Genomic DNA, 14,040 nt, shown 5'->3' on the forward strand with positions numbered 1-14,040 from the left:
AAACCCAGAAAAGAGCCCTGACCATAGAAAGTTACTTGTTTGTCCTTCATTCTGAAGGGTACCATGACATGGATGGTGTCATGACTTGCACTGAATTGGGTTAAAGGGAGGGCTGTGCAAGGTCATCAGCCTCACTCCTCCAGAGTCATCTGGGTCCAGTGGCAAGATACATATCAGGAAGACTGGAGATAGCCCCAGATGTTTGAGGCAATTGGGATTAACTGACTTGCCCAGGGGTCACACAGCTAGTGTCTGAGGTGAGATTTGAACTCAGGTCCTCCCAATTTGAGGGTCAATGCTTTACCCACTGTGCCACCTAGTTGCTATGGTGACAGGGAAGACCAAAATAAACTCTGAAGAGGACATCAATGTCAAAATGCCTACATGTGAAGCCTCAAAAGGGAATATAAATTGGTCTCAAGCCCCAAAAGCCTTCTTGGGAGAGTTCAAAAAGAATTTTAAAAATCAAGAGAGGAAGAAGAAAAGATTGAGGAAGGAAATGAGTTATGCAAGAGACAGTAAACAGCTTGGAAAAGGAAAAAAATTGAAGAAAACGATTCCTTAAAAAATATACTTGGAGTGGATAAAGCACCAGCTCTGGATTCAGGAGGACCTGATTTCAAATCCAGACTCAGATGCTTGACACTTACTAACTGTGTGACCCTAGGCAAGTCACTTAATCCTCATTGCCCTGCAAAAAAAAAAATATATATATATATATACTTGGCCAAATTGGGGAGAGGAGAGAGGAGCCACTGAAGAAAACAAATCCTTAAAAGGCAGAATTGGCCAAATGGGGGGGAAAAGTACAAAAGCTAACTGAAGAAAATAATTCCTTAAAAATTAGAATTGGGCAAGTGAACGTTAATGATTCTATAAGACATCAAGAATCAAAATCAAAAGAATGAAAAAATAGTTAAAAATGTAAAATACCTCATTAGAAAAACAACTAACCTGGAAAATATATCTAGGAGAGAGAATTTAAGAATTATTAGACTACCTGAAAGCTATGATCAAAAACAACCTGAACAGCACATTTCAAGAAATTATCAAGGAAAACTGCCCTGATATCCTAAAACCAGAGGGTAAAATAGTTACTTTAAAAATCCAGGGAGATATTCTTCTCACCCATGCAATGGCACAGAAGAGTTCCAGGGAACTTGTAATGGAAGAGGATCTCCAAATCCAAGAAAAAAAAAAAAGAACTGCGGAGTATAGATGCTGAATGAACCATACTATTTCTTTTGTTTTTGATGTTGGTTTTTTTTTCTATTTTGAGGTTTTTCATCATTGCTCTGATTTTTTCTCTTATAACATGACTAATATATATATATATATCTATATCTCCTATATCAGATTACCTGCTGTCTAGGGGAGGGGGGAGGGAGGGAGAAAAATCTGAAATTGTAAAGCTTGTATAAACAAAAGTTGAGAACTATCTTTACATGTAACGGAAAAAAATAAAATACTTTATTAATTTAAAAAAAATTTTTTTTAAATCCAGGGAGAAAAATTTAGGACTCTAAATCTTATGAAAATGAATGTTGAAAACTACCCTTTACATGTAAATGGAAAATAAAAAATAAATGTTTGTTGAAAAAAATCCACCCATCACCTGAAAGAAATCCCAAAATGAAAATTCCAAGGAATATTGTAGCCAAATTCCAGAATTATCAGGGCAAAGAGGTCTTCCCAATATTGCAAGCAGCCAGAAAGAAACAATGAAAATATCAAGGAGCCACAGTCGAGATTACAAAGGGATTTAGCAGCTTCTATGTTGAAGGCTTGGAATATGATATTCTGAAAGGCAAAGGAATCAGCAACCAAGAATCAACTACCCAGCAAGATTGAGCATAATCTTTCAGGGGGAGATGGACATTCAATGAAATGGGGGGACTTTCAAATTTTCCTGATGAAAAGACCAGAAATGAACAGAAAATTCTATCTTCAAATACAAAATTCAAGAGGAGCATATAAAGGTAAGCAAGAAAGAAAAAAACATTTTATTCAGCAAGATTAAAAATTTTATATCCCTGCAAGGGAAGATAATACTTGTAACTCTCAGAACTGTATCTCTATTAGGGCAGTTAGAAGGAGTGTACATAGAGGGTGTGGGTATAAGTTGACTTTGATGTAATGATATAAAAAAAAATTAAGGAGTGGAAAAAAAGGATTGTACTGGGAGAAGAAGAAAGGGGGAGGCAGAATAGGGTAAAGTACATCACATGAAGAGGTGCAAAATACCTGTTACGGTGGCGGGGGGCGGGGGAATTAAGCATTGTTTGAACCTTACTCATCAGATTTGGCTCAAAGAGAAAATAATATACTCACTCAGTTGGGTATATAAATTTATCTTACCCTGTAGAGAAGTAGGAGGGGAAAAGGGAAAGAAAAGGGAAGGGGTGGCTGATAGAAAGGAGGGCAGATTGAGGGATGTAGTGGTGAGAAGGAAAACACTGGTGAGGAGGGACAGGGTGAAAGGAGAGAAAAAAGTATAAACAAGGAGAAAAATATGATAGAGGGAAATACACAGTAATAACTGAATGTTAATGGCATGGATTCTCCCATAAAATGGAAGAAGATGGAGTGTATTTTTAAAAAATCCTCCAATATGTTGTTTAAAAGAAACACATTTGAAGCAGAGATACACACAGTAAAGGCAAAAGGCTGGGGCAGAGAAGAAAACTACATCTTACTGAAAGGTACCACTGACAATGAAATAATGTCAATATGAAACATGCACCAAGTGGTATAGCATCCAAGTTCTTAGAGAAGTAAAGTGAATTACAGGAAGAAATAGTAAAACTATACTATTAGGGGACCTCATCCTCTCCCTCTCAGGACTAGATAAATCTAACCACAAAATAAACAAAAAAGAAGTTCAGGAGGTGAATTGAATTTTAGAAAAATTAGGACAGACTTATAGAGAAAATTGAATGGGGATAGAAAGGAATATACCTTTTTTCTCAGCAGTACATGCTACCTGAATAAAAAATGACCACATATTAGGGCATAAAAACCACAATCAAAGGCAGAAATATTAAACATATCATTTTCAGATCATGGTGCAATAAACATTACATGTAATAAAGGGTCATGCAAAGATTGACTAAAAATTAATTGGAAACTAAATCTAATTCTAACGAATGAGTGGGTCACACAACAAATCATAGAAATGTTAATTTCATCAAAGGGAACAACAATAATGAGACAACATACCAAAAACTATGGGATACAACCAAAGCCCTTTTCATTTTTGATACTGGTAATTTTTTTCTTTTCTCTTTTTTAAAGTCAAATTAACCACAGGTTTATCTATTTTATTTTGTTTTCATAAAACCAGCTCTTAGTTTTATTTATTAGTTCGATAATTTTCTTACTTTCAATCAATGAACTCCCTAAGAAAAAATCTCCAGGGCTACATGAGTTTATAAGTGAATTCTACCAATGTTTAAAGAGCAATTATTTCCAATACTAGGTTAACTACTTGGAAAACTAGGTGAAGGAGTCCTACAAAATTCCTTTTATTGATTTGCTCAGGTCACACAGCTAGTAAGTGTCAAGTGTCTGAGGTTGGATTTGAACTCAGGTACTCCTGAATCCAGGGCTGGTGCTTTATCCACTGCACCACCTAGCTGCCCCCCAAAATTCCTTTTATGGCACAAATTATGATGCTGATATGTAAACCAGGAAGAGCCAAAACAGAGAAAGAAAACCATAGACCAATTTCCCTAATGAATATGGATGCAAAAATTTTAAATAAAATACAAGCAAGGAGATTGCAGCAATTTATCACCAGGATAATACATTATGACAAGGTGGGATTTATACCAGGAATGCAGGACTAATTCAATATTAGGAAAACTATCAGCATAATTGACCATATCAATAAAAAAACAAACAAATCATATGATTATCTCAATAGATGCAAAAAAGGCTTTTGACAAAATACAGCACTCATTCATATTAAAAACAGTAGAGGGGCAGCTAGGTGGCGCAGTGGATAGAGCACCGGCCCTGGAGTCAGGAGTACCTGAGTTCAAATCCGGCCTCAGACACTTAACACTTAACTAGCTGTGTGACCCTGGGCAAGTTACTTAACCCCAATTGCCTCACTAAAAAAAAAAAAAAAAAAAAAAACCAGTAGAGAAGGGGCAGCTAGGTGGCAGAGTGGATAAAGCACCAGCCCTGAATTCAGGAGGACCTGAGTTCAAATCTGACCTCAGACACTTGACACTTGCTAGCTGTGTGACCCTGGGCAAGTCACTTAACCCTCATTGCCCTGCAAACAAAACAAAACAAAAACCACTAGTGAGCATAGGAATAAATGGATCTTTCCTTAAAATTGCAAGCAGTATCTAAAACCATCAGCAAGCATTATATGTAATGGGGGTAAATTAGAAATGTTCCAAATAAGATCAGGGGTGAAATAACAATGTCCGTTATCACCACTATTATTCTATATTGTTCTAGAAACATTCACTTCAGCAATAAGGAAAGAAAAAGAAATTGAAGGAATTAGAATTGGCAATGGAAAAACAAAATGATCACTCTTTGCAGATATGATGGTATAGAGAATCAACTGAAAACTACTTGAAAGAATTAACAGCTTTAGCAAAGTTTCAGGATATAAAATAAACCCATATAAATCATCATTTCTATATATGGTCAACAAAGCCCAATAGCAAGAAAAAGAGAAATTCCATTTAAAACAACTCTAGACAGTATAAAATATTTGGGAGTCTACCTGCCATAGAAAACCCAAGAACTATAAAAACACAAATACTTTTCACACAAATAAAGTCAAATCTAAATAATTAGAAAAATATCAATTGCTCATGGGTAGGTCGAGCTAATATAATAACAATGACAATTCAACTTTAATTTATAAAGTGCCATACCAAGAATTTATGACCAAGAGATAGAGAACATTATGAAATGCAAAATGGATCATTTTTATTACACTAAATTAAAAAGGGTTTGTATAAATAAGACCAGTGCAATCAACATTAGAAGGAAAGGGGCAGCAAGGTGGTGCAGTGGATAGAGCACCGCCCCTGGAATCAGGAGTACCTGAGTTCAAATCCAGCCTCAGACCCTTAACACTTACTAGCTGTGTGACCCTGGGCAAGTCACTTAACCCCAATTGCCTCACTAAAAAAAAGAAAAGAAAAAAAAGATTAGAAGGAAAGCAGAAAGTTCAGAAACAATTTTTACAGCCAGTGTTTTGAAAAAGGCCTCATTTGTCAAATACACAAGGAACTGAACCAAATTTATAAAAATAACCATTCCCCAGTTGATAAATAGTCAGAGGAAAAGAACAAGCAGTTTTCAGATGAAGAAATTAAAGCTAAGCTTTATGAAAAAATGCTCTAAATCACTATTGATTAGAGAAATGCAAATTAAAACAACTCTGAGGTACCACCTCACACCTATCAGATTGGCTAATATGATAGAAAAAGAAAATGATAAATGTTGGAGAAGATGTGGGAAAATTAGAAATATGACCAAAGGGCTATAAAGCTGTGCATACCCTTTGATCCAGCAATAGCACTACTAGGTCTGTATCCTAAAGAGATCATAGAAAAGGGAAAAGGACTCACACATACAAAAATATAGCAACTTTTTTGTGTATGGTGGCAAAGAATTGGACATTGAGGGGATGCCCATCAACTGGAGAATGGCTGAGGAAGTTATGGTATATAAATGTAATGGAATACTATTGTAGTATAAGAAATGATGAAAAGGTGAATTTCAGAAAAACCTGAAAAGACTTTCATGAACTGATGCTGAGTGAAGTGAGCAGAACCAGAAGAATATTATATACTATAACAGCAACATTGTGCAGTGATCAACTATGATATTCTTAGTTTCTTCTCAGCAATGATGCAAGACAATTCCAAAAGACTGATGATGGAAAATACTATCCATACCCAGAGTGAAAGAACTATGGAGTCTAAATGCAGATTGAATCATACTATTTTCACTTTTTTTGTTTTTTCTTTCTTATGGTTTTTCCTTTTTATTCTGATACTTTTTTTTTACAACATGACTAATGTGGAAATATGTTTAGCATGTTTGTACATGTATGACCTATATCAGATTGCCTGCTGTCTTCAGGAGGGGTGAGAGAAAGGAGAAAAATTTGGAACTCAAAATCTTATAAAAATGAATGTTGGTTGAGGGCAGTCGACAGCCGTGGGAGGGAAGAGACGGCGGCGGCAGGAGATGCCCAAGTCGTGCGCGGCCCGGCAGTGCTGCAACAGCTACAGCAGCCGCAAGAAGCAGCTCACCTTCCACCGGTTCCCCTTCAGCCGCCCCGAGCTGCTGAAGGAATGGGTGCTCAACATCGGCCGAGGCAACTTCAAACCCAAGCAGCACACGGTCATCTGCTCGGAGCATTTCAAGCCGGACTGCTTCAGCGCCTTCGGCAACCGCAAGAACCTGAAGCAGAACGCGGTGCCCACGGTGTTTGCTTTCCAGGAGACAGCACAGCTGGTTAGGGAGAACACAGACCCTGCTGGCGAGAGGAGCGATGCACAGGGGCAGCTGGGGAAGGACTTCTCAGCTGCAGGGGCTGGGGAATATACCCCAGAAAGGAAGATGGAAAATCCACTTGACAAGCACCAGCTCTCTTCAGATGCTGAGGCTTCTGAAAACGAGGCCTCCTCCTACAGGACAGAAGAAATCGCCTCCCGCCTCCTGCCCACCAGCTCCCCAGGGCAGAGAGGGCCACTTCCCCTCCCGGCCTCAGATCACAGCTATGCCCTCCTGGACTTAGATGCTTTAAAAAAAAAACCTCGTGCTAACACTGAAGGAAAATGAGCGGCTCCGCAGGAGGCTAAAGATGCAGAGGATGGCAATGAGAAAGATGTCCAGCCGCCTTCAGGCTCTCCAAGAGGGTAAGAGGCGCCAGAAAGCCCTGCAGAGGGAAGAGGAGAGACCAGTGGCCTGAGCCAGTGGAGCTCCCTCCTCAGTAAGGTGGACAGCGGCCTGTCGAGGCTTTTTCCAGGGCCCTGCTCCTGCCAGCACCTTGGAAAGACTAGCACCCAGCACAAGGCGGAGGAAAGGAGTGTTGGGGCAGTAAAGTAGGAGGGAAAAACCCTCACTCGCTGCCATGTTGGGTCGGAAAGGGAAGGAGGCCAAACATAGATCAGGTTTGATTCCATTGCAGTGTTTGTTTTCTTGCTAATCCTTCCTGCCTTTTCAACACAAAGAGGCAGATGAGGGTATGGTGTGAGCTAGGCTGCAAGGATGCTTTAATTCAAGGGGATTCACTCGATGTGATGGTGGAAGAGGAAACCAGCTGGGTCTCTTTTGGAAAGTATGGAAGGATGCAGAGAACAGGGTTTTCTCAGGTGGTACCTGAGGCCGTTCTGCTGACGGAGAGTCTCCATCCTCTATGAAGTCACTCCTGCCCAAGCAGGCACATCTGGGGTTTAGCCGGGTCCTATTGTAGAGTGCTGTAGATTGGACTCCTCTTCCCAGGGCAGGCTTCCTGACCCTCCCCAGTCTGATTGGTTGTGCCTATGCCTCCTACGTGCATGCTGCAGGCTTCTATCCTTTGCTAAATAGGAATCGCTAGTTTGAGTTTCCCTCCTTGCTCCATCCAGGCTCTATTGTGGACATGGAAAAAGTCTCAGAGAATCAGTTTCACTTCATACCTTGTAAGCAATGGACAGGGCAGATACCTTTGACAAAAATATCTTGTTTATTAAAAAAAACAAAACAAAACCAAAAAACAACCCAGCACAGTTGATTGCTCCCTGGGACTTGATGTTCTTTAGAACAGCGTGATTTGCAACACCATGACACCCTCTTCCTTGTGTCCAAGGCATGCTGGGTTTTGCATAAACATTTGTTCCCCCTGTGAGGCCGGAGGCACCCAAGATCACACTTACTGAGCATGTGTGCAGTGAGAGGAGGGATGAGATCTGAAGCCCCTTCCCTTGGCCGTGCTTCTGAAAAATGATTCCTAGCTCCAGCTTTCAGAAAGGGTTTATTATTGACAATACAGTGCCTTCTGTACAACCAGCTTCAAACAAAATGAAGACAATTGGTACCCGAAAGAACCGCGTGCCGCAAAGGGGATGGCGGCTGCTTTGGGCCAGTCATTCGGCAAAGTCGATCGCACAATTTGTATTCTTAGCTCCAGGTCTGGGAAACAGTGTAAAAATGGGCATGGATGTCACAGAAAAAAAAAATGAATGTTGGAAATATCTTTACATGTAATTGGAAAAAATAAAATAGTATTAAGTGAAAAATATCTATTTTTTTGTGCTCTCTCTCTCTTTTCTCTCTCTCTTTTTGGTGAGGCAATTGGAGTTAAGTGACTTGCCCCAGGGTCACACAGCTAGTATGTGTCAAGTGTCTGAGGTCGGATTTGAACTCAGATCCTCCTGAATCCAGGGCCGGTGCTCTATCCATTGTGCCACCTAGCTGCCCCTCTATCTCTTTTTTAATTAAGAACTCATCCTCTAGCCATTTTTGTGAAAAGTAATTGATTCAGTTCTCTTCTAACTTTCTTATGGTATGACCTTTCATAGTCAGGTTTTACATCCATTTTGGTCTAAGGGTCTTAAGCCTTTTTTATGTTCTGCAACCCTTTGGCAATCTAGTGAAATAAATATACTCCACAGAATAATGTTTTTAAATTCATTTTTTTAAATGTAGGATTGCAAAGGAAACCAAATTTATTGAAATATAGTTTCCAAATTGCTTAAAGAAGTTCAGGTATGACAGGTTAAGAACTCTTTATCTAAACCTAATTTCTGCCAAATTGCTTTTCAGTTTTCCTGGAAGTTCCTGCCACAAAAAAGGAATATTTCCGAGGTAAATTATGTTCTAAGGTGTATCAAATACTGATTTATGGAGTTCATTTGTTTCCAGTTCTTCCTCATCTAATCAGTTCCACTTAAGTGCATTTTTGTTTTTTAACCAGGACAAGATAGTTTTGATGATTATTATTTTAGTATAATCTGAGATCTCAAAATGCTTTTCTCCCTAAATTCCTACTTTTTGTCATTATTTACCTAGAGATTCTAAACATTTTGTTTCTCCCAATGAATTTTATTATTCGTTCTAGCTCTATAAAGTATTCCTTTGATAATCTGATTACTATAGGACTAAATTTTTTAATTAATCAAAGTTTCTTTCATTTTTTTTTCTGTGCCATGGACCCTTTTGGCCATCTAGAAAAGCTTTTATACCCCTTCACAGAATATTTAAGTTCAGGGAAGATTGTGGAGTAGGTCAGAAAACTCCAGGCTCTCCAAATTTCCCACACAAAAAAGATAATATCACTTCAAAGTGAAGGTAGAGGGGCAGAAATAAATAAAAGTCAGGGTAAAGCAATTGTCTTAAGACAACTGGAGAGGACCTGCTGAAAGACTCTACTTCCAGGGATGGAGGTTCTGAGCTTCCAGAGGATTGGTTCTGCTCAAGTGAAGTTTAAACACCTACAGGCAGACTTACCTGAATCAACAGGCAACAACAAACCTTGGGGGTAGCTGGTTTAAAAGGAAGCCTTGTAGGGGGCGGCTAGGTGGCGCAGTGGATAAAGCACTGGCCCTGGATTCAGGAGTACCTGAGTTCAAGTCCGGCCTCAGACACTTGACACTTACTAGCTGTGTGACCCTGGGCAAGTCACTTAACCCCCATTGCCCCACAAAAAAAAAAAAGGAAGCCTTGTCCTCAGGAACTTTTACCTCAGGACAATGAAGTGGGGCTGGGGATCAGGACTGTTGAGTAAGGGAAGATTGAAGGACCTCCCTCTGTTCCAGGCCCAGCTGTGTCGATGGGACTGCTGTCAGTAGCAGAGGAGAAGGGACCCTGTTTTGGCTCCAGGGCAGAGGGGAGAGCTGAAGTTTGTAGCTACTGGACAAAGGGAGCTTTTCCCAGACAGCATGGCTGGGGGACCAGTGGCTTGGAGGTGGAGAGGAGTGCTTGAGGTGGGGTCCCCAACAGAGCCCAGAAAATAACCTTAAGAAGGACTTGAGGGGCAGCTAGGTGGCACAGTGGATAAAGCACTGGCCCTGGATTCAGAAGGACCTGAGTCCAAATCCAGACTCAGACACTTGACACTAGCTGTGTGACCCTGGGCAAGTCACTTAACCTTCATTGCCCAACCAAAAAATAAAAAGAACCTGAAGCCTCGGCCACTCTTGCCCATACTCCAGGACTAGAACTGATTACAATAATAAGCTGCTAAAAATAAAAGAAAGTAGGGGCAGCTAGATGGTGCAGCGGATAGAGCACCAGCCCTGGAGTCAGGAGTACCTGAGTTCAAATCCGGCCTCAGACACTTAACACTTACTAGCTGTGTGACCCTGGGCAAGTCACTTAACCCCAATTGCTTCACTAAAAAATAAAATAAAATAAAGTAAAAATAAAAACGATTAAGCAAAGGAGAAAGAACCCTACCATAGATAGCTAATATGGGTATAAAAAAGATCTGGGTTCATATTCAGAGGAAGATAGTGAAGTTTAAGAAGCCACTCCTAACTTAATGAGAAACATCAAATGACCAAGCCCAGACAACTTTGAATGACTGATTCATCTTGAGTATCACAAATACTCAAATCAACTACAAAGGACCTATGAGGGAAGATGCTATCCACTTCCAGAGAAAGAACTACTAAATAGAGGCAAATAGAGGTTTTTATAGTATAGTTTTACATATGTAAATGTTGTTTGGAAAATGGGGTAGGGGGTTGGGGTAAGGATAGGGTTTGGGGTCCTTAGGAATTCCTCTTTAAAGAATTACACCCTCTTGCACACAAAAGCAATTAGAATAAGATAGTAATTTATTTAGGGGCAGGGGAAGGGAAGGGAAACCAAGAGAGAAATCATTGGACTTCTTCTCATGGGGAGAAAGGCATGGCACAGAGCGTGGCTCTGAGATACCAATCTCTTCAAGCAGGAGACAGGCAGGTACTTTTATAGAGGACTGATGGGGGTGACCATCTGACTGTGGAAAGTTCCCTTAGTGAGGGAGGACCATCCCCCACTGGTGGTGGCTGGAGGAGATGGGTGAGGGGTGGCTGCAGATCTCTCAAGCCATCTCTCTCCTCAGGACACAAAGGCAGCAGCCACACCCAAACATCTCCCCAGGGGTGAGGGAGACTGGAATGAAGGGTGGGGGTCCCAGAGCTAGGTCAGTCAGATCTGGTTCCACTTATCTCTTTAAGTGTGTCTGTCCTTTGGATTAGTTTCTCAAGGAGAAGGTTCTTTGATGTGCCCCAGAAAACTTCTGGGGTGCTCTGGGCCCATAACAATATATATGTGTATATATGTATATGTGCGTATGTGTATATGCATATGTATATATGTGTTGTTAACTTGGAAATTAAGGAAACAATCAATATAGGAGAAATAAGGTCTTTAATCAGAGCAGAGGAACTATAGCTTGTGGTATCACAAAGCTCAGAAGCTAGGAATACCCAAAGACGGGAACAGAGGACAGGGTTTTTATGGGGTAACAGAACAAAAAGGGAACCACAAGATTGCTCCAGAATGAGTACAACTACTTAATGTAAATGCATCTTTAACTATAATTTTATTTATTAATAATTTATTAATATTAATTTATGATTTATATCATTTTAATTATGATGACTCGCTAAGGAACAGGTTACCCTCTTGTCTCTACTATTTTTTTCTTTTTTCTTTTCTTTTTTTTGCTTTGAATAGAATTTTATTTTCCAAAATATATGTAAAAACAAATTTTAACATCAATTTTTAAAAACTTTGTGTTCCAACTTCTCTTCCTCCCTCCATTCCCACCCCCCACCCACAAGAACTCGAGCAACTCAAAATAAGTTATACATGAGTAGTCATGGGAAAAGTCCCATATTAGCTAGTTGTGAGAAAAAACAGTAAAAAAAAAAAAAAAAACCAAACAACCCAAAACTTTAGATTAAGGGATTGTCAAAAAGGAAAAGAAAAAAAATTTTAATGTGTTTCCATCTGTTTTCAAATACTATCAGTTCTTTCTCTGCAGATGGGCTGCAATCTTCATAAGTCCTTCAGGGTTATATTGGATGATTGCCTTACTGAAAATAACCACATTCTTCAGAGCAGATCATCCCCTGCTATTGCTGTTATTTTGTATACAGTACATTTCACTCTGCTTCAATTCATGTAGGTCTTTCCAGGTTTTTCTGATAGTATCCTGTTCATGATAACCTGTATATAGTACCTTAAGCTCGACAGAGAATTTTCTTCATAAAAGCCCAGCAAAGTAGGTACCATATGTTTTGCCATTATAATCAATCATCATAACTATTTCCCTCCATCCCACTCCCTTCCCATGACATTTACTTTATCTTCTTTTTACCTATTCCTCCTCAAAGGTGTTTTACTTCTGACTATCCTCTCCCCTGCTCTGCACTCCCTTTTTTTCATCCTTCCTTATCCTCCTCCCCTCCTACTTCCCTGCAGGGTTAAATAGAATACTCCTCCCAATTGGGTATGGATGCTATTCCCTCCATGAGCCCATTCCGATGAGATCAAGGTCCCTGAGCTAATTCTGTGTTCTAAATTTTTATTCTTCCCTCCCACCTCAACCCTCCCTATGAGATCAAACAATTCAATATGTCATCCTTGTGCAGTAATACAGAACATCTTCATCTTCCTTGAAAGTGTTTTGCTTTTTACTGCTCTCTCCCCCAATATGCCTTTCCCTCCTTCCCTTCTTCCCCCCCTCCCTCAGGGCAAAAATATATTACTATACCTACATGAGTAAGTATGTTAGTCTTTCTTTGACCACTCCTCAACTCCTTCCCCCTCTTCTCCTCCCCTCCATAAGCTTTTTTCTTGTTTCCTTCATGTGAACTACCCAGACCATCTCTCCCCTTCTCCCTACCCCAGTCTATTCCTCCTACACCTCAACCCTATTTTAATGATGTCATCATGGGTTAGTTAGGTAGCACAGTGGACAAAGCACCAGCCCTGGACCCAGGAGGCCCCCCAAGCTCAAATCCAGCCCCAAACATAAGACACCCCTCCCTGTCTGCCCCACAAAGAACAAAATATAAATGCTTTACAGGTATCATCCCTTCATATTCAGTTCAGACCTGTATCTTCTGTGAATTCCTTACTTAGATAGTTCTTATGAGTTTGAAGTATTATCTTTCCAGGTAGGAATATAACAGTTTGATCTTTTTTTTTTTTTTTGTGAGGCAATTGGGGTTAAGTGACTTGCCCAGGGTCACACAGCTAGTAAGTGTTGAGTGTCTGAGGCTGGATTTGAACTCAGGTACTCCTGAGTCCAGGGCTGGTGCTCTATCCACTGCACCATCTAGCTGCCCAACAGTTTGATCTTTTAATATCCCTCATGAAGTATTTTTCCTGTTTACATTTTTATGCTTCTCCAGGGTCTTGTATTTGAAAGTCAAATTTTCTATTCAGTTCAGGTCTTTTCATCACAAATGCCGGAAAGTCCTCCTTTTCATTGAAATCCCATTTTTTCCTCTGAAAGCTTATAATCAGTTTTGCTGGGCACGTGATTTTTGGCTGTAGTCCCAGTTCCTTTGCCCTCTGGAATATCATATTCCATGCCCTCTGTTCCTTTAATATAGAAGCTGTTAGATTTTGCTTTATCCTTATTGGAGCTCCACAGTATTTGAATTCCTTTTTTCTAGCTGCTTGCAATATTTTCTCCTTGACCTGGGAGTTCTGGAATTTGACTATAATATTCCTGGAGGTTTTCCTTTTGGGATCTCTTTCAGGCGTTGATCGGTGGATTCTTTCAATTTTTATTTTAGCTTCTGCTTCTAGAATATCAGGGCAATTTTCCCTCACAATCTCTTGGAGGATGGTGTCTAAGCTTTTGTTTTGGTCATGGTTTTCAGGTAGTCCAATGATTTTCAAATTATCTCTCCTAGATTTATTTTCCAGGTCAGCTGTTTTCCCAAGGAGATATTTCACATTACCCTCTATTTTTTCATTCAATTGGATTTGCTTTACTGTGTCTTGGTTTCTCATAAGGTCACTAGCTTCCATTTGTTCAATCCTAATTCTTAGGCAGTTATTTTCATC

General features: G+C 39.9%; 1 protein-coding gene across 1 annotated transcript; it reads left to right on the forward strand.

Moving 5' to 3' along the window:
- The first annotated feature begins 6,194 nt into the window (after positions 1-6,194).
- Positions 6,195-7,386, forward strand: LOC122756086 (THAP domain-containing protein 3-like). The gene is given in 2 exon segments (XM_044005189.1): positions 6,195-6,798; positions 6,800-7,386. Coding segments are annotated over 2 exon segments (726 nt in total). The 5' UTR covers positions 6,195-6,228; the 3' UTR covers positions 6,956-7,386.
- The last annotated feature ends 6,654 nt before the right edge of the window (positions 7,387-14,040 follow it).

This window comes from Dromiciops gliroides, chromosome 4 (assembly GCF_019393635.1).
Source record: "Dromiciops gliroides isolate mDroGli1 chromosome 4, mDroGli1.pri, whole genome shotgun sequence".
NCBI classification, from domain to species: domain Eukaryota; kingdom Metazoa; phylum Chordata; class Mammalia; order Microbiotheria; family Microbiotheriidae; genus Dromiciops; species Dromiciops gliroides.